This window comes from Mastigoproctus giganteus, chromosome 3 (assembly GCF_048544385.1).
Source record: "Mastigoproctus giganteus isolate SK-2022 chromosome 3, ASM4854438v1, whole genome shotgun sequence".
Classification (NCBI taxonomy): domain Eukaryota; kingdom Metazoa; phylum Arthropoda; class Arachnida; order Uropygi; family Thelyphonidae; genus Mastigoproctus; species Mastigoproctus giganteus.
In genome coordinates, this window is record NC_143577.1 from 184,007,794 (window position 1) to 184,033,093 (window position 25,300).

Sequence of the window (25,300 nt, forward strand, 5' to 3'; positions counted from 1 at the left end):
ATATTTAGTTGAACCGCCTCTGGCCCTGATGACAGCAGCAGCACACCGTCGAGGCATTGACAAGATCAATTTCTGAAGAAAATCAACCGATAGTTCGTGGTTCCAAACACGAATTATGGCTTCCTGAAGTTCACGAAGGGTCTTTGGTTTCTCTCTGGCAACTGCAGATCCCACACGATGCCAACACTTCTCTATAGGATTCAGGTCCGAGCTGTTTCCTGGCCAGCTAAGAGTTGTAATTGACTGTTCTTCCAACCATTTTTTCACCTGTAACAAATGTAAACACACTACTGTCGAATTTCTAATTCAGAAATGAAGCTAAAGTAACTACAGAAGTAACTACTTACACTTTTCGCCCGATGACAAGGAGCAGAGTCGTCCTGAAAGATGCAGTTATTTGCCAGGTTGAAATGGTCTCTATTGGTTGGCAGCACCAATATAGCCAGGTACCCATTGGCATTTACGGAACCTTTTATTAACTGCAGGTAACCTACTCCGCGATACGAAATATCATTTGGCTGGTAGGGAATTTCACTGCAGACACCATACAGTCTGGATGGCATTCTTCACCACGTCTACGGCGAATCGTTTGTCTCCCATCAGGGCCATGCAGGTTGAATTTCTTCTCGTCCGAGAAAATAACTGACTTCCACTGCTCGAAGGTCCATTTGACATGCTCCTTACACCAAATTAATCCGGTCTTTTACATTTTTTTGTGTGAGGAGGGGCTTCTTCTTAGGACGATGGGCTACAAGTCCATTTTTTAAGAGGCGTCTTCTGACTATTACTGCACTTGCTACCGCTCCTGTATGTTCTTCCCATTCTCTTTTCAATTTAGACGAAGAAGCTTTACGGTTTTTAAGGCATAAGCGCGGTCCTGTTTTGGCGTAGAGAATCGTTTGCGTCCGGTTCCTTTTTTCCTATCAACAGAACCAGTATTCTTGAGTTTGGAAAGAAATCGACTCACTGTCGACTGATTACAAGACACTATAAGCAATATGACGGGAAGAGCATCCTTCCTCACGTAAAGCATCAATAGCACTCTTTCTTCGTGCCATCAACTGCACTAACTCGCCATCCTGACACAAGCAAGGAATGATGCAACTCTTGCAGAGCGCGTGCTTATATAGCTGAAAGTAACAGCTGATGCAATATTACGTCATCACCCACGCGTGTCAATCTTATCTGATGCAATCTGTAAGAAATATTGCCATATACTTACGTTATTCGGACGACAATTACAATTTTAAGGGGTGATGCACTTTCTTTGAACACCAGTATATTAGTAACTTACACGCATATACGAAATATTAGTAACTTATACACATATACGAAATATTAGTAAATATACACACATTTATCCAATTTTGGATAAATTGTGTGTATATTTACTAATAATACTGAATTGTTAACAGAATATGCATATTTCGTTTATATATTCTCTCTCTCATTCGATAATAAGCTTTATCTGGGTATATCATATATGCAGTAAATTATCAAATGAAAAAAAAAAAATTAAATATGCACTTTTACAATCGCTTATTTAAAAAAAGAAAAAAAAGACATTGAAGAAAGAATATTCAAACACCAGCTGTACAAAAAGTTCTTCAACTGGCTGCACTGCCAGTTAAAAATGCAACCACTCTAAAAATCATGCATTGTGCACAGCACCAAAGAAATTCACTGAACACTTACCCTGTATTTCCAAAACATTATCTGGGTATAAAGAGGAAAAGTTAGGGAGCCTGTGAAACTGATCAAGAGCACAAGAAAAGTAAAATTAAAATACAGTACTCAGGAAGTTTTTTTTTACTATCAGTGTTTCGAGAAGTACTCTGAAAGACGTGACATAATTAGTTACAATAAATTTTTAGTTTCTCAAAAATTAAACTAAAATTTTTTCGACCCCATTTTAGTATTTTCCTCCTAATTTTATCACATGATTATGCATTAGTATACAATAATTAAAAACCGATTGGCATAAAAGAAAGTAGACAACGTTTCTTAGGTTGCATATGATTTGTCACCAGTTGTCTAGACTCGAGTTTCTCACGTGTCTAAAAAACGCAACCTGATAGTACTTAACCTGTTCCAACACAATATTTTCTTTCAGCTCAACCGGACTCGTGGTTTCCAATAGGGCTGACGAACTCTACTATTGTCTCGTGCGACAAAAACGAACAAGAATAAAGGAAATCTGCTTCAAGTTCGCTGTTTAGAGGGAAAGGATAATAAATAAAATAAAAGCCGCGATGGAAACTAAACAGACAAAAATGTAGATAGAATTATATAAACAAGTGTTTTAGATTAATACATTAATTGATGCGTTCAGTTAAAACATACTAAATCAACCATTAAACTTAAAAATGCTAAAAATGTATTCCTTCAGATTGGAGGTTCCCAAAAGTTTTATACCTAGCTGTCCCCTCCAATATTTCATAAATTTCATTTCCAGAACGATGGCAAATTTAATTAAACGGATCTGACGTAATATTCAGCTATGAATATACAGTCTTATACATTAAAATATACTTAATACATAAACTGAAATAAAATATGCTTTATACCTGGATTAGTTGGATGGTTTGTCTAATTATTAAAACAAATGCACATAACACGCCTCCTCTAGGAAAGGGGGCGCTCGCCCTTCGGAAACCTGCGGTTTAGATCAGTGGTCGCCAAAGTTGGGTGCGCGAGATAATCCGCAATAAATCAATATTTATTAATTATGAAAACTTTAATTTTTCGAAACGTAATTGAAAATAAAAATTATAAATAAATGTTTTATTTAATACTTCAATACGCGGCTTTGTTTGATCACGCACATTCAAGGGCGACTCCGTAGCCAGGTGGGAAGGAGCAGCAGTGCGTAGCACATGCTTCTTGATTAGACCGGGGTGCGAGCCTGTCACCACCAAATACGGAAAGGTCAGGGAATGACCACCGCATATCCCGGAGCAATATGGCTTTAGTTGCTAATGCTCCTAAAAACCAAATAACAAACAACAGCACATTCAAGCACATGCATTTTGTACTCGAACTTCAATTTAATTTTGTTTTGTATTTTTTTATTTGTGGTGTTTTAAAATTATATGTGATTTTAGACAATGCCTTTCATTCAAATGATTTATAAACAAAAAAATATATTAAACTTATATACTTATTTTTTTATTTCGGGGTGCGCGGTAGCCCTTTTAAGTTAAAAAAAAAAAAAAAGGGTGCGCGACCAAAACAGTTTAGAGACCACTGGTTTAGATTATCTCCTTGAGTGTGTTCTTTAAATCGTTTATCGTTAATTCGTAATGCGTATCTCGAGGATATAGTTAACATATGCCTATTAAATTTTCAAACTGTAAATAAACTGAACTGCTTACTCAATGTGCATTTAATTTTTTTCCTTCAATAGTTGGTTACAGTTATATTTTAAAAAATAACTTTTAGGTCTATGCAATGATAGAATAATAGAATAATAATAAATAATAAATAAAAAACAGTAGAGGAGAATAAAAAATATATATATATAATAAAATAATAAAAGAAACAAAGATAAATAGTTGTTGGCCCCTTACACAGGGTGTGCAACGTTTAAAAAAGTTTAAGAGAATCCGAATCTCTGGGTAACCCCACAAAAAGAAAGGTTTTTAAGTTGGCTATTTGAATTAAGAGTTCAAGTTAGACATTCAATTTCTATTGAAAAATTTCTAAAATTTCCAGGACAGCCACAATATCAGAGGAGTTTACAAGAACATTACGGTATTTAGCAGTAATGTGATTCGAACCACAGACTGAAACACGTGTTTTACTGTACCCATGCCCTGACCACTCGGCTACGTCAGTACTTTTATATGTTCCCTCGATGAAGAGAATGACGAACCGTTACCCTGTTTATATGACCAAACTACATCAGACATTTTTCATTTTCCACATCTCAATTTAACTCTAATGCCAAAGCAAAAATGGCGCGGTCTCAAAAGTTTAAAAGCACTAAATGGAATCTTTCATGCGGAAACTTAAACTGGGGATCAAAATTAAAGTGGGAATTAACCACTTCTCAAAAAAATCAATAGGGGAGGTAATAGATAGATTCATAACACTTCCAACGCATCTGTGGATTTGGCAATGCCTTCAGGTCGATACTGGTTGTTTTTTCCTCGTGTCACTGAACAAAACAACACCTTTTCACATTCTTTTTAAAAATAATAATGTTTACAAAAGAAGCTTGATTATACAAGTTGCAGTATATCTGTTGAAAACGTTGCGCAATGAGGACCGCGTTAAGATGCAACTTGTTTTTACGGGTTGCAAAATGAATAATAAAAATATAACGGGGCGACTAGTGATGGGCTTAATCGAGTGATTTTTTCATAATATGCAAATTAGTTGATGTAATCAACATAGCTGAAAATTGAAGAAAATAAATAAAGAAACGATAGTGAAAAGATTCGATCTCTCTCTCTCTCTCTCAATATCGAAAATACTCGCTTATTGCCTATAATCGATTATACCCATCACTAGGGCCTATGGCAAAATGAATACAGCATTAGTGAAAGTTTACATAGTGGGGGGAGTGGTATTTTCTTGTTACATCCAACGGCTTACACATAGCCCTCTGCAATAAGGTATTACATGGGTGCTCGACCTTTGAGAATGCAGGCGAGCCACATCGAAAGACATAATGTGCTACTAGGGCCGGAGCATTCCAACACCTGTGCCGTAAGCAATATAAAAGTGAACAATTAATAAGGCAAATTCAGGCTATTATTATGCGAAATTTCGGCCTGCTTTTCTTCGCAGGAGAATTAATAACTTGTTCCATTTTTGAAATGCCAATTTGAATTAAACCATGTAAGTTCACATCGGTGATCCATGAACGGAATTTCTATCTGTTTTCTTTCATATGAGAAAGCCTGTTCACATGTATTATGCTACCAAATTTCGTGATACCGATAAAGTATAAAATGTAATTAAAAAAAAATGAATTTGCTGTTTATACTCTGTGATGACCACACGTCACAGGAGTTACAAGATAGAGAGAATAAAAGAAACAGCATCTTATTTAAAGCTTCCTGGTTTAAATCTCCACGCAAAATTGAACCATACTACAGTTCAATCAATTTCTGTAGCATTTGGAAAGGGAACACCTACCAATCCATCCTTATGAAGCAAATCGCCAGAAGAAAACTGATACAAGTTAACATTTTCCAACCGTTTCCGAAATTAGTTTCAACCTCATTTCAAATGCTATCAGCCCCAAAGATATCACAAATGAGTTTTTGTTGACCTTAAATTTTGGCATTTAAGTCATTTCAGACACGGGGCTGACATCACATAGCAATGCCAAATTCCAAAATACTTTTCATCACTAGTGTAATACACATCAGTAGTTTTAATCACTTTGCCTTTCTCATTAATGAACTGAAAAGCGAATTCCTCCTCCTCCCAAAACTACGTGGTACATGTAAAATAATTCATATTTGTTAATCGTTACGAGAGGTCACACACTCGTGAGCATCTGACCGCCATTTTATTAAAACCAAACGCACTACCGTTTTGTGACTACTGTTAACACCACAACTTTCAAAAAAAAAAAAAAAAAAATCAAAAACTGATTCAGTTACGGTACTAGGACATTCTCTCATAATTTACTACTTACGCCGTACCGTAAGAACGGCCCCTGTCGTAAGCTACTTACTGATATATTATTAAGGTTTAATTTATAAAGGAAAAAAAGTGCGTCTTATTAGCCGACAAATACGGTACATGTTTTACCAGGTAATACAGGTACCCTTTGTACTTCTAGCACATTATGTTCCAAGGAAAGGGGAGGCAAAATTCATTTTCACAAAGAAACAACAAGTGGGGGATTATACTGTACGCCTTATACAATTTTAAATTATAAACTGAATTTATAATTTGGGAAGTTCATAGTAGCATTTTAAATAGAAGAACTCTGATAGCAACTGATGTTGGAAATTTACTACAATAATAATCTAACAAACTAAATACTATGGAATTAGGTAATAAACTTCATATATTTCCTAACTAATGGCCATGCCATATCTACATGGCATGGCCATTTTATTACCCACCCAATTCAGTCATTTACATAAATAAGCAATACATAAATAACCAAAAACAGCAAGTTCTGCAACATTACACTAAGCATAATTGCAACATGCAGGAATGAGAGAGAGAGAGAGAGAGAAACCAGTATATGCCAGTGCTGGTGAGATGCATACAGATCAGTGTTTAGTTAAAGGTTTAGATATCCACATGAAACAAATACTGAAAACAATAGTCTAAAATATGTAAGTAGCTTGTGACAAATTCGTGTCACAAGCTTCTTACAGAATTCGTGTTGTATATTGTTGTTACTGATTTTTATGAAACATAAGCATTTTAGGTAAAGTGACCAGATGTCCCGAATTTAAGTCGTTTGCTCCGCATTTCAAACTGTCCCGGATTGGACATGTAGCCTCCATACTTAATGTCAAACATAATGGCAATCAATTGCATTATATTTGCCAGGAACCAATGGTGCAACAGAGAATTTACTTGGTAGTAATAAAGTTGAAGACGTCAGAAAAAAACACAACTGACCGTTGAAACGCTGAAAGCAATACTTTTTTTTTTTTTAATGAAAACCCCAAACACGAGGTATTAGAACCTATAGTACTTAGTACCGTGCTTGGAGGTTGAGAAGACGAAAGAAGATATTTGTTGACATTAGACTTGAACTTCTGTAGACTGTAATTTTCAGGAAATACGTATGAAGGAAGGTTGTTCCAGAAAACGGCAATTGAATGAATAAAAGAGGAAGATGAAAAGTCGGTTCTGTGAGTTTGAAATTGGACAGTAAATGGATGTTGGCTGGTGGCGGCACGTGTTCGGACTGTTTTGAAAGAGAGAGCGAGAATTATAGAAGCCAATTCAGAAGAATTGGAGCCCATGGAAGTATCTGTAGAAAAGGTATGCAGCAGAAATAGTACGTCTATGAGACATTAAGTGGCCTTAGTTGCTAATGCTACTAAAAACCAAACCAGACATTAAGTGGAGTGACTCTGTTAGAGATGAATCATTAATTAACCTAACTGCCCTCTTCTGAATGGAAACTAGTAGCCTGAGAGAGGTTTTGGGGGCACCACCCCAGATGTGGGAACAATATTCCATGGTAGGGTGGATTTGCGATTTGTACAGAGTGAACAGCTGTTTGGAATAAAAGTAACGCCGAGAGCGAAAGAGAAAACCAAGTTTTTTAGATGCAGAGTGAACAGCTGTTTGGAAGAAAAGTAACGCCGAGAGCGAAAGAGAAAACCAAGCACTTCACTGTACTTCACAGTATTTGTAATGTGAGTTGTATCCTCGAAATGTAAGGAAGATTGGATCTTGCCATGATGTTCATCATAATCTCAAAGGTCATCAGTCATACTGCATGATGGAAGAGATGGAGAAGGGTTGACTGGAACTTAGCTCTGGAGACTAAACATGGGTTCCACCACTTCAAGCCTCCAATAAGCAAAGTGGTGGTATTGCACTGGTTGATGAGACTCATTTACCACCTGGTATTGCCTGGTAACACAGAGGGGGGGAGCATTCCTCCATGTGGTGTGGGCGCCACACGTCGACCCCTACTTACGTTGGTTCACACCTGGGTGGTCATCCACAGTGTGCTTGTGCATGGATGTTATACCCAGGATTACTAACAGTCTCTCCATCGTGAAGGTGCAAGCAGAGGATTTGGCTTGTACTACAAGTTAAGTGCAATTTTGCTAATTCTTGTGAAAAATTTTTACGAAGAAATTCAGAAATATGCTCCGGGGAAAAATATATTTAATTTCTATTGGTTTTATTTGAAAATGAAATGCACAAGGCATAAATAACCCCAGGGGCTCACATCTGGTGAGTATGGGCTTGGCACACCCAGGGTCCTGAGCTGGATATCATCATCATTCTCTTTCTTGGTGATTCTCTCTCTCTCTCTCTCGGGTGGTTCAGAAATTTTTTTGGCTTGTGCAGCATAAGCCTCAGGCTTCCTTGCACCATATAGCTAATAATAATTATTATTATTATGGGTAATTAATTATATAGTATCGGTGTATATACACCATAGTTAACCCATAAATTTGAACTACGTAAGTAGCGCGGAAGACATCGTTTTAATTGTATCTCATATTGTGGTTGCCTTCACAACGAGATAGCGGTATTGCACTACTTCAAATAAATAACGCTTCTCTAGTAGAGAAGACTACTGTTATTTATTTTCAAGGAGCTTGCCTTCTGTGGTATTTATTTTCAAGGTGCTTGCCTTCTTGCCTGTTGTGGTTGCCTTCACAACGAGATAGCGGTATTGCCGCTATCTCGTTGTGAAGGCAACCACAATATGAGATACAATTAAAACGATGTCTTCTACGCTACTTACGTAGTTCAAATTTATGGGTTAACTATGGTGTATTTACACCGATACTATATTTTTTTTATTGTAAAAAGAAGTATGTATTTTTATTATTTAACAGAAATACCTATATAATATATGTATTAAGTAAAATAAAACAAATATATCCAAAAAAAATATATAGGCTATATTTGTTTTTTTAAGTGCAATAATTTATAAGTTTAGTTCAAAGAAGTATATGTATTTAATTTATATTTTGTATGTGAATATTTTTTATAAATAAAAAATTTAAATAAATGTGTATATTGTTTTTAGGGAAGGTGGTTGAAAAATCAATGTCCTGCAATGGAACACTAAGGATCTGGTCACTTTAATCTTAGGCCATATTGCCAAGTCTGGAGAGGTGGATGTTCACAACTGATTTGCACTTGTGTATAGTCTAAAATCCCCTGTGTGTGTGTGTGTGTGTGTGTGTGTGTGTGTGTGTGTGTGTGAGAGAGAGAGAGAGGGGGGGGGAATAATTGCTACTCCTGCAACCTGAAATCAGCTTACTACAGCTCAACACCCAACAGAACAATTTTTACGAATTCCTCTGGTCTCTTACAGGATTCAAACCCAGATCTCTCCAAACACCAAAATAGGGATGAAACCACTATCCTATCACAGAGGACAAACTGGAACATCAACAGGGTAAACACAACTACAGAAAATGCTAAAGTCTGTGGGCAAACCAAATCCCAAATAACTGACTGCTTCAAATGCCAAAATAATTCAAATTATCATTCCATTATAATAACATAAGAGCATGAGTTATGCTGAGGATGAATAAAAGAACAAGTAGTTGAAATCACTTCTATATTCAGACACATGTGCTACAATGTCTGCAACCATTACTAATCTCAAATGACAGATTGTCCTGCACTGTTGTGTTCTAATGCAGAACATATATTTAAAAAAACTTCAAAATTACTCAACTCTAAATGCACTGCTACTGTTAAGGATGTTCCAGTCATTCCTTTTAGGACAGGTCTGAAATATTTTTAACCCATATTCCCTGCCAAGGCCCACCCTGCTTTTGAAATCCTTTCCCTTTCTCCTACCACCAAAATCAAGAAACTTAATTGGTACCATGCCTTCAGCTTAAGCCTAATTCTCTTACACAGGCAATGGACAATGAATATGGGTTGCTTGTTTTGACATTTTGTAGATATGCAGAGGTTTTTTTTGAAATAAAAAGCTGAACTGAGCAGCTTTTGGTGATTATAATTCTGCCAACTTGAAGAGAACTTTATTACACTGTAAAATTGTGTACTTTACAGATCATGAATCTTACTATTGCAAAGTAATATACACTAATACAATTTAAATTAAATTTTTATTTTATTTTATGACAATCTTCACGACTCCTATAGGATCATGACACTCAATTTTAGAAACTCATCACTTAGAGAGTAATGACTGACATCATTTACTTCAACATTTTGAATAAATATATCTGAAATATATAGCAGGCATTCCCTGTTGTCTATAAAAATTAACAAATATTTTTAAAATAGTAGTGATCCAGTTTATGTCCATGTAGATATAAACTGGATTACTGATATAGACAATTTAACTATGTGGCTTACAAATTCATGAATGACCAACCTATTTTTATTTGTTATTGGTTTAACTAAATATTTGCAGCATGAAAATTAAAAGCTACATTAACCAAAAAATAAAAAAAAAAAAGCATTTCCTCCATCTAATTTATGGATTTAAAATAAATAATTATCCATTTATTCTCTAGATGGTTGAGGCCAGAGGAGCTTGCAAATTCATTGTGACTGCATACATAAGCAAATTATTAATATTAGCTGGATTTCAGTGCAACAGTCATGACAAGCTGTGCATATTTGTGGCAGCAGATGAGAGGCTTTAATCCACAATCACTTTAACTGAGATTATGCAAACTAACCAATGGACCACAGCCGGTCCATTATTAAACCATGCTAATACTTGATGAAAAAATATTCACCTACCATGTCCTTTTATCATGACACCTCACAGTGGAACTTTGTGTAGACAGTGTAGCATCAATACATTATTTCAAATAGATTCTAATGAAGTGGCAATGTAGTAATAATTCTAGTGCGGGATGCATTTTCCTTTTCATCCAGAAATTGATTAGTATCAATTTCAATAAAATGGACTATTACTTAAGAGTATCTCAGTGCAGAGATAATAGCCCAGTTTTTAAAATATTAAGAATCACTTTAAATTGACAAAACACCTAAAATTAATGGACAACTTATTCATTTTAGAACATTCTCAGACATTCTGCTACAAAATATCTATTACTTTACAAAAGATAATTATAATTTATCAAGCAACAGTCTACAGGAAGGCAGCAATGTGAGCTCCTAATTTCTTTAACTATAAACTTGATGTTACATGAAGCACAATCTGCACAACACCAAAGCCTATCTGTATTTAGTATAAAGCAGAAGTTCCCAAACTTTTATGCCTTGTGTCCCCTTAAAATACATACTCCATTTCCAGAAAATGAACAAATAAACAGACCCTGATATAAATTTTAGCTATGAGTATAGTATACGTACCTTTTATGAATTAATATACACTTCGATACATTTAATCTCAAAGACTGAAATAAAATAAGTTTTATAGCTGGATTATGGGATGGCTCGTTCATATTTTGTTAAAAACGTATTTCATAAAAACGACATGCACCCCAAAAAACCATGTGTGCCCCACAACATTAGATGCACCTTTGGGAGCCTGAGGTATAAAGTATACCCCACTTCAATTATATGAGAGTAAGGCCTGTCTTAAATATAATTGTCCATTAAAAATGGAAGATATATATATCTATATATATAATGTGAGGTAAAAATTAGGCAAAAGTAATAAAAATAAATAGATATGGCTATGTAGCTATCATTAGAGGCAGCAAATGCACATCCTCCACATGATGCCTAATTATATCTGATAATTAAAATAAATATGATATTTAAAATAAAAACATCAGCCAGTAGTACGGCAATAATGCAGAGCGAAACAAAATGCAAAATAATATAAAATAAACAAACAGGGAAGGGAAAGTAGAAATAATAGGACAAAAAGGTAGTCGATAATCCCCGGTATAATTTAGTCAATTAAGTCATTAAACCCAATTAATAAAAAAAGATATAAATTTAAAATAATGCCAATTATAAGTAATTTAGCGGTACCCCCCTCGAAGGTACCAGTTCCAAAAGACGTGAAATATCACCAAAAAAGGGTTAAAGAAACTACCAAAAACTAAAATATCAAAATAATAGACTGACCATCATGCCCCATATCGACAGAGGACCACGAGGCCAATAATGGTCATGGAATCGCTGCATTTCAATCGTCATACAAATCATCGCAAAGGCAGAAATATCGAAGAACCAAACCAACCCTCCATTCTCCGATAGATCAACCAATGCAGAGGACCTGCATGGCGGTGGTCCTTATGCAGCGAAAAATGATCTATAGAACAGACAGCACTCTAGATCAGAGCCACACCACTGACATAATGCAAGCTTAACCAGCTTATATAATAGAAAGAAAAGAAATAGATGGCGGCACAGGCGCTGCTTATTTATTTCTATTATATAAGCTGGTTAAGCTTGCATTATGTCAGTGGTGTGGCTCTGATCTAGAGTGCTGTCTGTTCTATAGATCGTTTTTCGCTGCATAAGGACCACCGCCATGCAGGTCCTCTGCATTGGTTGATCTATCGGAGAATGGAGGGTTGGTTTGGTTCTTCGATATTTCTGCCTTTGCGATGATTTGTATGACGATTGAAATGCAGCGATTCCATGACCATTATTGGCCTCGTGGTCCTCTGTCGATATGGGGCATGATGGTCAGTCCTATTATTTTGATATTTTAGTTTTTGGTAGTTTCTTTAACCCTTTTTTGGTGATATTTCACGTCTTTTGGAACTGGTACCTTCGAGGGGGGTACCGCTAAATTATTTATAATTGGCATTATTTTAAATTTATATCTTTTTTATTAATTGGGTTTAATGACTTAATTGACTAAATTATACCGGGGATTATCGACTACCTTTTTGTCCTATTATTTCTACTTTCCCTTCCCTGTTTGTTTATTTTATATTATTTTGCGTTTTGTTTCGCTCTGCATTATTGCCGTACTACTGGCTGATGTTTTTATTTTAAATATCATATTTATTTTAATTATCAGATATCTATATATATATATATATATATACACACACAGTCTATATATATACTGTACTATGACATAAAATAGCATTAAATGTTGCAATACTGTGTTTTAGTGCTCTTATTGTGAAAAGTAGAAGAGTTTGAAATTATGCTGTCAACAGAAATTCCGACTAAAGCTTATTTAGCCCTGAAGCTCTCAATTAGTACCTTGATGGAGGTTCCCCATAATTCCCTACTGAAGTTATTATTGTTATTTGGTTTTTTTAGGAGCATTAGCAACTAAGGCCATATTGCTCCGGGAATATGCGGTGGTCATTCCCTGACCTTTCCAGGATCCTCCATATTTGGTGGGCATGGGCTCGAACCCCGGTCTAATCAAGAAGCGTGTGCTATGCACTGCTGCTCCTGCCCACCTGGCTATGGAGGCGCCTCCCTACTGAAGTCCAACATGGTCAACAGACTGATGGAAAAGGAAATCCTGGCTCCCTAGCACTTTTACTTTATTGCAAATAAGAAGTAACTAATGATTTAAATAATATTAAATTTAATTAATATTTTATCTATTAATTTTAAAATCTGGAAACTAAATCACCAGATCCCATATGGATGAAAAGTCAGTGAATGCTGTCCACTATTTCTGAAAAGTCCATTAAACTGAGTTCCATTAAAGCAAGGATTTACTGTATCAGTTATGGCATTTGCTTATCTGCATCATTGTAATTTTATTTATAAAAAAGTTATAGTACTGTAGGTATAATGGTAAAATTTATAGAATAGTAATAATTCAATTGATGTGATGACTTTAATATCTTTTTATGTTTAAAATGGCCTTTTCAGTGAACAGCCATCATAAAATTAATGCAAAGATATAATCAATGCTGAAATGAAATATCTTAAGAAAATTATCTAATTATATACACATGGTCATGTTAATATGGAAGCAACTATATCCAGACAATATATGGCAGGTTACCATGACTTTCTCATGTAATGAGGATGGCCATTTTCTTATTTGCATCCAAAATCTTAACTTTTGATATTGTCTTGATTACATAAGTATATCTGTAGTTAGATCTAATAATCTCAATATGATGTGAAGCATACTCAGACATTAGCACTAAGTTAATTAACTATCCAGTGCTGATCTAAACCTGAAATCACATCAATTACAATCTGCTTGAAAAACATGCTATTTAAGCTCCTTGGATCTTGTCCCATAACACAAAAACAGAATAGTTTGTTATAAATATTTGTTGCTACAAATTCTTGACTTGAAACAAAAAATAATAATAATAAATAAATACAAATGGCTTGATTGATCTAGAAAATCAGGCTGAAATTTCATTTCACATGTTCAAGTTACTTGACATCAAAGTTCAATACAAAAACCTTCACAGGTGTAATTATGAAGTTTTTGATTAAAAACCTAATGAAATTCTCATAGCAAGCAATGACTAAGTAGCAGGAAAACTATGCTCACATGGGATCTCATGTACATTAATATCTTGCAGAAAAACATGTACATAAAAATATATGCACAGTTCTCATTGGGTCAGACACTATAATTAATTACAAATTTGCTTGAACTTGTAACTGGTAATGACCATCTTAATATTTTGGAAGCTTAACAATCAAATACTTTGAACTTAATTTAAAAAAAAAAAATACTTATCAAATGAAAACAATTCAAGCCCTATCTGAGCACTTGGCATACATAAATAATAGAAAGCTATTCTGCTATGCAACTTCAAAATCTAAAGAGGCCCCATGTTGCCTGCCATCATGACTTGTACTAACTAAAGCTACCTATGTAGCTAAGTGCTAGTTGTCCTCCATGATAGCTGAGTTGGCATAACACATCGTTGTCTGCTACCAGTTTGGAGCAGTCCAGGTTTGAGTTCCATTGTAGGCTGAAATTTCTAAAAGTCTCTAATCAGGGCTGAATTAGCTGATCTTAGGTGGAGAGAGTAATTTTTCCCTGCAAGTTATTTAAGGGTTTTTTTTTTTTTTTTTTTTTCAGCCCACACAACATGCAACCAGCCTATAAACATGAGCTCACACATACAAAACAGGAACAGATACAGAAGGCAATAGGAAACTACAAAAAACCATAATAATTCCTAGTCAGTCTGGGTGCTTTACACCCAGGATACAAAATCCATGTACCAGAGGGAGAAAAATCAGAGAGGAGAAGGAGCAAGGACTTGTATACTTTCCTTTCAGCAATAGATACTTTCTTTTATCAAAGTAGAATGCAATAGAAAGCAATGAGCATTAATATTGCAAAATGATACAAGTGAGCAAAACTTAAATGACATTACATTAGCCAAAATAAAATAAACTTTTTATCATCTTCATTTGTTCATTCTTTCTAATAATTTGTCCAATCCTTTATTCAAATATTAATTATCCCCTACCGAACAAAAAAACTTTCCACATATCTACTTTCTGCAACCATACTTTTCAATTTAAACTTATATTCCCTTGTGTGTGTGTTACCCGAGAAGGTGTAAAGATGGCCTCAGTATTTAGTTCACTTACTCCTTTTAAATCTTTGTGTACTTCAGTCAGCTTATCACATAGATGTCTAGTTTGCAGATGCTGCAATTTATAGAACCTCAAATCTTGGTAAAAAATATCCATTTGTTGCCTCCAGCTAATCCTCTTAATCTTCTCTGCACCTTTCCTAAAAGATCCATATCCTTAAAATGAGATTTCCAAACCTATATTTTGAAGTTTAACATTGACAAATGTAAAGTACTACACATGGGAAACAGCAACCCCAGGGCAACGTATCAACTCTGTGGTACTACACTGACAGTGGTAGAGAATGAAAGGGACTTGGGGGTGATTGTGCAGGCAGATATGAAGTTCTCTGAGCAGTGCAGACGGGCTGCAAGAGTAGCTCATGGAGTATTGTCAATGATATACAGGAATTTTTCCAGCAGGGATAAGGAGGTGATTATTCCATTGTACAAGGCAATGGTCAGGCCACACCTAGAGTACAGTATACAGGTCTGGAGGCCTCATTTCAAGAAGGATGTAGAGCTGCTGGAACGAGTACAGAGAAGGGCAACAAGATTAGTGAATGGAACAAAGGGGTGCTCTTACGAGGAAAGGCTTAAGTTTTGCAAATTACAGTGTCTGGAGACTAGGCACCAGCGAGGTGATCTGATAGAGGTGTATAAAGCCTTGAATGGTTTAAGCATGCTCAATGCTGATGGGATTCTTCCTCTAGCTCAGAAAAATCACCTGAGAGGGCATAAATTCAAATTGAGGAAAGACAGATGTAGGATAGACGTGTGGAAATTTGCCTTTAGCCAGCGGGTGGTTGGTTGGTGGAACAGACTGCCATCCCTTGTGGTGGAGGTTGATAGCCTAAATAAGTTTAAGGCTCAGCTGGACAGGTATTTTGAACGAACAGAGGGGTGAAGTGGAAGTGGGTTTTTTTTTTTTTTTTTGGCTGATGCTGCATAAGCTTGCTTTCTTGCATCAAATGCCTCTACTAATGCTAATATGCAGTATTTCAGATATGGCCAAACCTTTTTTGTCATGGCTGGTAAAATTCCTTTATATCACTGGCAGAATCCCATGAGCTGTTCTAGCAGCCTGACTGTACTGGCCAGAAAGCTTCAAGCCAGTCTGTACAATTATTCCCTGCCCTACATATATGCTCTTAGCAATTACCTTAAGTTTGGTGCTACCCAAATGGCACGTTATTCTAAGTTACTGCATCCAAATGCAGTATCTTGCATTTATCAATGCTAAACCTCAGTTACCATTTTAACACATCTCCTTATACTAGCTCTTTTTGAGGTAGCATACCCTGATTAACATCAGTAGCAGTTCTTCCCACCTTAGGTTCATCAGCAAACTTAGGCATGGAACTTGAAATAGTCACATCATTATTTTAAAAAATACCAATATCTGTCTCAATAAATATTAGTAAAGGACCTAATACTAAACCCTGTGATACCCCCTATTCATAACATTAGTCTATGAAGAGTTGTGGCCACTTATAACTGCTCTTTGTAATACTTAACCCTTATCCAAAGTAATAGTAACTTGTCAACAACCTCATATGATGTCCTATAATAACATTAAAGAAATACTAATATCCTAAAATATTTATCAAAAAATAGTTTGATTTGAACTCACATTATGATTTTATTTTCATTATAGTTTGCATGTTTTTAATTACTTCATTTGTTGTTATTATTATTATTATCTATTATTTTGAATTTCATATAGAATTCAAAGTGAATCTCATAAACCAGGCTGTCATTCTCATTATAAAAGAGAGTGACAACCAGGTCAAACCCTGTTATATTTATTATCATTTTAAAATCAAAATGAAAAATAAAATACCAGAATGGAGTAATAATACAAGGTGTGACAATAAAGTTCCCAGACATTTTCAATGAGTGAAAATGGAAGTAGTATGTTGTAGTTCAAACTTTAGTACATAGTATGTTGTAGTATAGACTGTCCAGTAGGCTGATAGGTTGCAAGTTACAACTAGTTTTGTTAGTAGTGTTAATGTTCCATGTCACAATTATAGCAATGGAGCAATGAACAAATATCAAATTTTGCTTTAAGCTGAGAAAATCTGCAACAGAAGCATATGAAATGTTAAAAACTGTTTATGCTGTTGAAGCATTAAGTAGTACCAGCATGTTTGAATGGTATCAGCAGTTTGAAACATAAACATGAGGATGTTCACAATCTGTCAACCTCTCAAAATAAGGACAGTTGCAAAAGTCTGAAAATTGTGGCAAGAGATCATCATATGACCTCAGAAATCAAAATAGTGTGTGCTGATGAGTTGGATACAAATAAGTAGACGATTCCTCAAATTCTGCATAAAAGTTTAGGAAAAAGAAGATCTGTGCAAAATTAACACCACATATGAGCGGAAGCAACAAATTGTCATGAAGACTTCATCCAGACTTGGCAAGATAATCAATTTCTTCAACTGTATTGTCACTGGAGATGAGTGTTGGGGTTTCAGTATGACCCAGAGATGAAATGTCAGAACAAGCAGTAGACTTCAAAATCATCAAGGTCCAAAATGTTTCATTACCAGAAGTCCAGGATCAAGATGATAACTGTGTGTTTTTCAACAAATAGGGCATGATTCAAAAGTAATTTTAACCTGAAGGGGAGTCTATATAGTGTTCTGTGTCAGTATGTCCCCAAGTATAATGAGTACATTTCCCCGGTGAGACCACAGTTTTGAGAGAAAGGCAGCTGGTTCTTGTTGCATGACAATACCTACACCCATTCTATACTTGTGAAGACATTTATGGCAAAACATGGCATTGTATAGATCAACCATCCACCCTACTCTGCCAATCTACCACTAGCAGACTTCCTCTTTCCCAAGATGAAGACTACTGCCAAACAAAAGAGATTTCATGATGTTGAGGACATAAAGAAAAATGTAACTGCCAAACTGAACATCATCTCTTAGAAAAATTTCACTAACTCTTTTCAACTTTGAATAAAAAAATATATTTTTGAGTGCCTCCACTTTGTGTTCTTTTTATTGTATCAGTCTGGGAACTTTACTGCCACACTTCATATGTTAATAAATTACTTCTCTGCATTATAATTTTCCCTAGCACTATTTGTCTTGCAAAGCACAATTTATTAGCATATTATTTCAACATCTGCATTGAAGCATAACACTTTTTTTCTTTTTTTTTTTACTTAATAGAATGGATTTGGTTGTTCTAAGTTGAACACAAGGTAATTAGACCTTGAAGTGACAGTATATTGAGTCTGTAAACTGGAAATACATAGGAGGAAAAACCCGAGTTTCTGGAATAAAACCGCCACTTGTCTGCCAAAGAATAAGAATGGAAGAAGAAAAGGAAAGGAAATAGAGTCAAATATGATTTTCATGCTATCAGCAGTCATGTCAGCAAGTGAACAAATTATGACCCATCAAATGGAAAGACCTCTGAAGTTTCCATAAAATATTTGGCTAGCTTATATGTTCACAGAAGGAACATACAGAGTGACTCAAAAGTCATGTCACACAGCAATTTTAATTAATACTGTATGAAGGGAAAAAAAAACAAAACTAAGATTATTTATATTAACGTTATTAAAACAAATCTGTCTTTCAGAGAAGCATTTATTAACATATTATTTTTACATCTGCATTAAAATATAAAACTATTTTAGAAATTTATCATCTCTGACATTTCAGAATAATTACACAATTCATCTTCAAAGTGACTGGGAAGAATATTCTGGTAATGAATGTGGAAATATCAATTATTATCAAAATAGTGTGTGTGATAAATTATCACTTAGCACCTATGTAATGGCTCGGAATAGAGATGTTAGACCTAATTATTCTTAATATATGAAATAGTTTTGGGGCCAATTTTAATAATTATGACAAAAAATAAGAAATCAATGTTGATGATTATGTTTGTTTGTTATTTGGTTTTTAGGAGCATTAGCAACTAAGGTCATATTGCTCCGGGATATGCAGTGGTCATTCCCTGACCTTTCCGCATCCTCCGTATTTGGTGGTGACGGGCTCGAACCCTGGTCTAATCAAGAAGCGTGTGCTACACACTGCTGCTCCTTCCCACTTGGCCACGGAGGAGCCTGTTGATGATTAATGTTTTGTAGTTTAATGGTACTGAGCTGAAATGAAATATGGAGGGGCATAACACTGCCAATATTGTGTACCTGATACACGATGAATGGCATCATTATGATGATGCCATAATGATGCCATCATTATGATGAAAGAAATAAAACATAATTAAGTTATGTTTTATTTCTTTATTTATGTTTTTTAATTAAGTTTCTAAAATTAATTAGATCTAATTAATCTTCTGATAGATGTAATTATTGTCTTGTTCCTTTTCTTTTCAGGATATAAATAATGCAGTATTCATTGGTACTGAAAGTAGGAATCCTTTCTTTTGAAAATAAAATTTAGGAGCCATATCTAAATGTATTGTTATTACCACCAATAGTTCTCCAGGAATGAAACTTTAAAAAAAAAAAAAAAAAATTGCTTGTGCTCTCTGTCATATATACATATATGAGAGAGAAGAAAATCAGACAAAATCAAAAATTCTACTAATGTTAAAGATGGACTAAGCTTAACAGTATATGCTATTTCAACAACACCCATATAAATTACAATACAATACTATATTTGGGTAACAGCAATTCTACATTATATTATAATCCAGCAGGACACAAATTTATAGTAGTTAATAAATTAATTAAAAATTTACAGAACACAGCAATGGAGTGTTCTCTACTTTATTTTGAAAGAAACTGTTTAATGATTTCCAGCCTGACATTATATAATGCCTACAAAGTACAAGGAAGGAGGTACCTTGGCCATCTACAGTAGAAATAGGATTTTTTTTTTTTTTTTTAACTTAAAATAGTTAGAAATCAAAATTATTCAAATATAATGTTAAGTTCTCTCAGTACTGTAAACAAGCTTCCATAATAGTAAATGTGCTCTGCTGAAGATACATTGGAAAGAAAAGCCAAGTATATCTGCATCAAGCTCAAATCCTTAAAACTGTCTTCACCAGATTTCATTTCATATTAGCTTTGTAGCAGTGCATAATACAATCCTCTGAAGTTGCATCTTCATCCCTAGTTTTGCTTCAGTACAGAAATCAGCCTGTACAGACAGAGGCAATTATTATAGAGGCCAAATCTTGAATGTTACATAAAGGCCTGGAAATCTCAAAATCACATTTCAGGAGGGAGGTGGACCTGATGGGGAGAGAGAAAGGTGCAAAGCAAAAAAAAAAATTAGCTGTGGAGTGCAAAAGAATTTTCCCTAACAGACCAGCTCCAAATTGGAAAGTCAAAAAACCAATACATCTGTGACATGATCAAGATATTTAAGGGTTAAATAGATAAAACGTTAGGATATCTATTCTATTTCTCCTCAGATAAACATTGGACAAACAAACTTCAAAAAGATAACTGAAGAAAATTAGGTGAAACATAATGAAGCAAACAAACAAAAAAAAAAAAAACTGTACCTTGTCCAAGTAAACTAACTGTATTCACAATATCCTGAAAGAACCTCCCTGCTTTTTTGCTAGTACTAACACTATAAGGGGAAAAACTGCAAAAACCAAATATTACAATAACAATATCAATAATTTACTCAGTATTCAATAAACTAATATAACTTCAATGAAAAGCTTTCCTTAGTGTCCCTCAAAGATATTTGACACTCCTCTGTAACCATAAGGAGTTTCTGCACAAAATAACAGAAATAATTTATTGAAAATCGTCGTAGGCTAGTAAAGTTTAATGAAAATAAGAGAAATATATAGCATAAAGACTGATAAAATACACCCAAACAGAGGTTAAATCACAGAAAACCAAGGTATTTACAAAATGGTTCTTTCTTCTTGTTCAATTCACAAAAGTAGTAATTAAATATGTAATGTACTAATTTACTCTAATACTAGTCATATTATTGGACATAACAGTTATTCCTCATTATCCCTCTGAAAAGCTGCAGTTACACCAGGAAGCTAAGCTAGCTGAATAAAGTATTAACTCCAGAAAGTAGCATTCAGATCCATAGCAAACATTTATAGTAATGAAGTTAAGTAAATACATATACAGTATATGCAAGCACCATAAAAAGTAAAGCTGTGGTATAAATCAATATATAAAAGAACAAATAAAATATCATGCTGCTAAGAGCAAAATATTAACCAATAGTATAAATTAAAGTAAAGCTTTCTGGGACTCGCTGCTCCTTTCATTTGCCATTATCCAGAGCCAAAGGTTCTTAAAGCACTTCCCAAAGGGGGCGGGGGGCGCCATAATGAAAACATTTAGGTCTGCCGCTTTTTGAACACAGGAATAAAACTTTGCTGTTATCTCTCATAACTACATCTTCTCAACAACTGAACGGTGGTGGAAAGAGGGGGGGGGGGAGATTTAAAAAATATTTTCGAAAGTCAATTAAAACATTTTTTGTCAAAATGAATTGCAATTAAACCTGACAAAATTTCATATCACATATGATACGGTCAACCTCTCTTTTTTGATTATTTTTTTTTTAGAATCATAAATTTAGACAAATAATGTATTTTTTTTTTTATTTATTTATTTTTTTTTATGAAAACCCCACACACGAAAGGTACTAGAACCTATAGTACTGTACAATACTTAGTACGGTGCAAAGGTTGAGAAGATGAAAACAGATCCTTGTTGACATTAAAAGTTTACTTACAGCATAGAATTATGGGACTTTTATATAATAAAAACAATTAATAAGTCAGTTTAATATTGCTATTATTTAACTTCTTCTCTTCTCTTTCTCAGATGATGACAACAATCCGGAGCCAACAACCAGTTAACTAGATGAAACGTTTACCGCTCATATACCCTATTATTGAACAAAGTACAGTACATCGGTTAAGAATGAAAGATTAATAGAATATCCATTCCCTCCGAACTTTTAGAGGGAATGGATGTATGAAATTGTTTTGGTTTTTTTTTTTTTTTTTTTTGGCTGATGATACATAAGCTCATGCGCTTGCTTTCTTGCATCACATGTCTCCATTACTACTACTATAGAATAGAATCGTTAATTGAAACATCTAGACATTTTCAGTATTCAAATAGTTCGTAAACATATTCGATAAGATAAAAGGTCAACAGCAAAGAGATACTTAAAAAAAAAAAAACGAAATGTTGATATAAATGTAATTTACGTTGCAAAAGAAAAAAGCGTAAGTCGGTATTTCCTATAGGTGATACGCTGTTAATATCACATACTGCACCGCTAAGGTGTTTCTAATAAGACCGTGTGTGTGTGTGTGTGTGTGTGTGTATATATGTATATATATAACACCTTAAGAAAACGGTAGCATTTAGGGAACAGTACAGAATAATATATCCACATATAAATAAACAATTAAAAAAGAATGGAGAATGTAACTAATAGTTTGGTTTTTTTTTCCTTGTTTGACAATATGGAAGCTAACAATATGTGGGCAGCAACAAACAGTATATCATCACGGGCTATTCGCAAAAATATAGACCATGATTTAATAGATATTCAAATAACCAGTTATATAAATATCACACACTCAGAGTGGTGCAATTATGAGAGCTATAGCAATATCTATGTTATGAAAATAGACGCATTCAGATTAAATTCGTTATCACTTAAACTAAATCAAATATCTCTTGATCAAAAGAAACATCTTCCATATTAGGTAAATTTCGGTTGGGTTACTTGACACTAAATCGTAAGCATATGTTGTTCAAAAAAACAAAAGAAAAATAGTTGGTGGTGTGTCACACAATCATCCAATCCGAGAAATTGGCTGCGTTGCAAGAAAACACACCTTCTGTACCCACATACGAATACATAATGCTTTAGTTATCGTTCACACATAATTTCTACATACACCTGAACCGCAATATCTGTCGTTGTCAAGGAATATATCAACCAACGTATATCATTAAAATCCATCGCGTTTCATTAAAGTACAAAATGCTCACCACCTAGTTAGGCTGGTGTCACTAACCTAACAGGTCTTTGCTTACCTCACGCTACGTGGTACCAGTGACGATAAAATGGAATTAATCTAAGCCTAACTGTCCATAAACTTACCGTCTCTTTTCTTTAACCACTGGAATTAGTGCAACTTTGGCAGCGCACATGATTTATTTTCTAAACACAACACACAATACACTCCAATAAAAGAAGATATCCCAAAAGAGTGCCAGAATCTTAAGTCAAAACTTCCGTATCACTTTATTTTCTAATAATAACAATTTTCACAAGTATGAAGGTATACGATAGTAGTCGATAGCGCTGAACTCCTCCTCTTTTCTTTCGCTACAAACTTGACGTCACCAAGGAAGCGCCATCTGTACAGCAACACAGACACTAATCTGCATTTTGCTTGTAAGCCTAGAATAACGGTATTTTTTGAACCTTACGTAGGAGTGAAGGTTAGTGTTTGCTTGTTTTGTTTTTTTTTTAATTAAATTAATCCTCTCTACACCGATATCAGTTTACGTCAGTGTGTGCTGAATGGTTCTCTATAACTATCTGAAATCATGCATGGAGAAATCCAATAAACAGATAATGAGAAATTTTTAGTGAATGCCTATGTACACCTTTATTAGCGAACAAAAATAACAATACAGTAGACTTTCAGAATAACGGCACCTTCGGGGATTCAGGATGCCGTTATTTCGATTTTTCCGTTATCTAGAAAGTTTTATTTTTAACATATATTTAATGAAGATATAATGAAGCTAAATAAGAAATAGAGAGATTAATTAAGAATGCGATTTTATTAACTGCACATAAAAAACAAACATGTTGACGATCCAATGCTATATTCTGCCATTAATACACTTCTGTTTACGCTCCGTTCTATTTTCTTTATTATATCTAGTTTAGTCTGCGCGGTAGCACAGTGGTATCGTCACCGCCCTCCTCACACCGTGTGGAAAAGCCTGGCTTCGAATCCCGTTGATGACGCGAGGAACTTTTATGGGCTTTTTCTATCCGTGGCTAAGTTAGTCGGTCTCAAGCGTAGATAGCAAGGTTTTTTTTTTCCCGGAAACGGGTTTTTCGTCCAGCAAAACAGGCAAATCGACTAAAGAACACACGCAATTTACAGACACAATACACACATGGGTATATGAATTAACTTTCCGGGTGACCCTAGTTTGGGTTATATCAAGTTTGTCACTAAGCTTTAATGTTGTTCTTCTTTTCTTCTCTGTATGATGTTTATTAACTTTAGGAGGGATTTTTAAATTAAAATAAATGTAAAACAGCGGTATAATCCGTGATATCAGTACATAATTCACTTTAAAAATGGCGAACGTAAACAAATACAGTAACCACGTGACTTGCCGGTTTTTTTTTTTTTTTTTTTTTTCGGCACTGCAAGACATCTGCGCTGTGTGTAAACATCCGATCTCAATGTGCCGTTAGCTCGAATGTTCCGTTATTGGGATGCCGTTATTTTGACAGTCTACTGTAATTGAATTATATCAGTGATTTGTCTTTGCTGCCCAAATATACATAAAACATAAAATGATAAATGAACCTATTATAGGTTCATTTATCATTTTATGTTTTATACCAGAAAAAATAAAGACCATTATACTTCGCTAAAAAAAAAAACAATATTGTTCCTTCCTCCGAGGTGGACGAGTTTTTACCCGCTGAAGTATGGAGACGGAAAACGAGTGTTGATCCAAACGTGTGTGTACAATATATTCTCTGACAACTGATAGAGCCGATAAGTATCATTCCAAAGACCGCTGTCTTGAATTTGACAGCAGTCTTTAGAATGATACGTTAGCGAATGGTACTTTGGAACAGTCCACAAATATCATATTGAAGACAACGGTCTTTGGAATGTTGAGCGCTCAGAAATCCTGTACATCAAGACCTTTGATACGATAATCCACCACCGGTCCATGTGAAAATCAGATACGTTCGTTTGTTCGTGATATGTTTATTACAATTTTATATCTCTATCTTACATGGCTTCATTTATAATCCTGTGCAGCCATTCCGCTCTCTACAGTATTTACATATATAAACAACAAATTGTTTATATATGTTTATATAAAAACAACAGTATTTTGCATAAAACGTGCTTATGTGCACGTTTAGTAATCC

General features: G+C 34.7%; 1 protein-coding gene across 2 annotated transcripts in view; it reads right to left on the bottom strand.

Annotated features, from left to right (window-relative positions):
- The window catches only part of LOC150088456 (hypoxia-inducible factor 1-alpha-like), a 433,924-nt gene that overhangs the window by 379,388 nt on the left and 29,236 nt on the right, over positions 1 to 25,300 (bottom strand). The window contains exon 1 of one of the 2 annotated variants that reach the window (XM_090369520.1): positions 23,261 to 23,441. The exons of the other annotated variant lie outside the window; for it this stretch is intronic. Within the exon in view, the coding sequence (XP_090225646.1) occupies positions 23,261 to 23,310 (50 nt within the window). The 5' untranslated portion in view covers positions 23,311 to 23,441. Of the gene's footprint in view, positions 1 to 23,260; positions 23,442 to 25,300 lie in introns of those variants that run through there. 2 annotated transcript variants of the gene reach the window in all.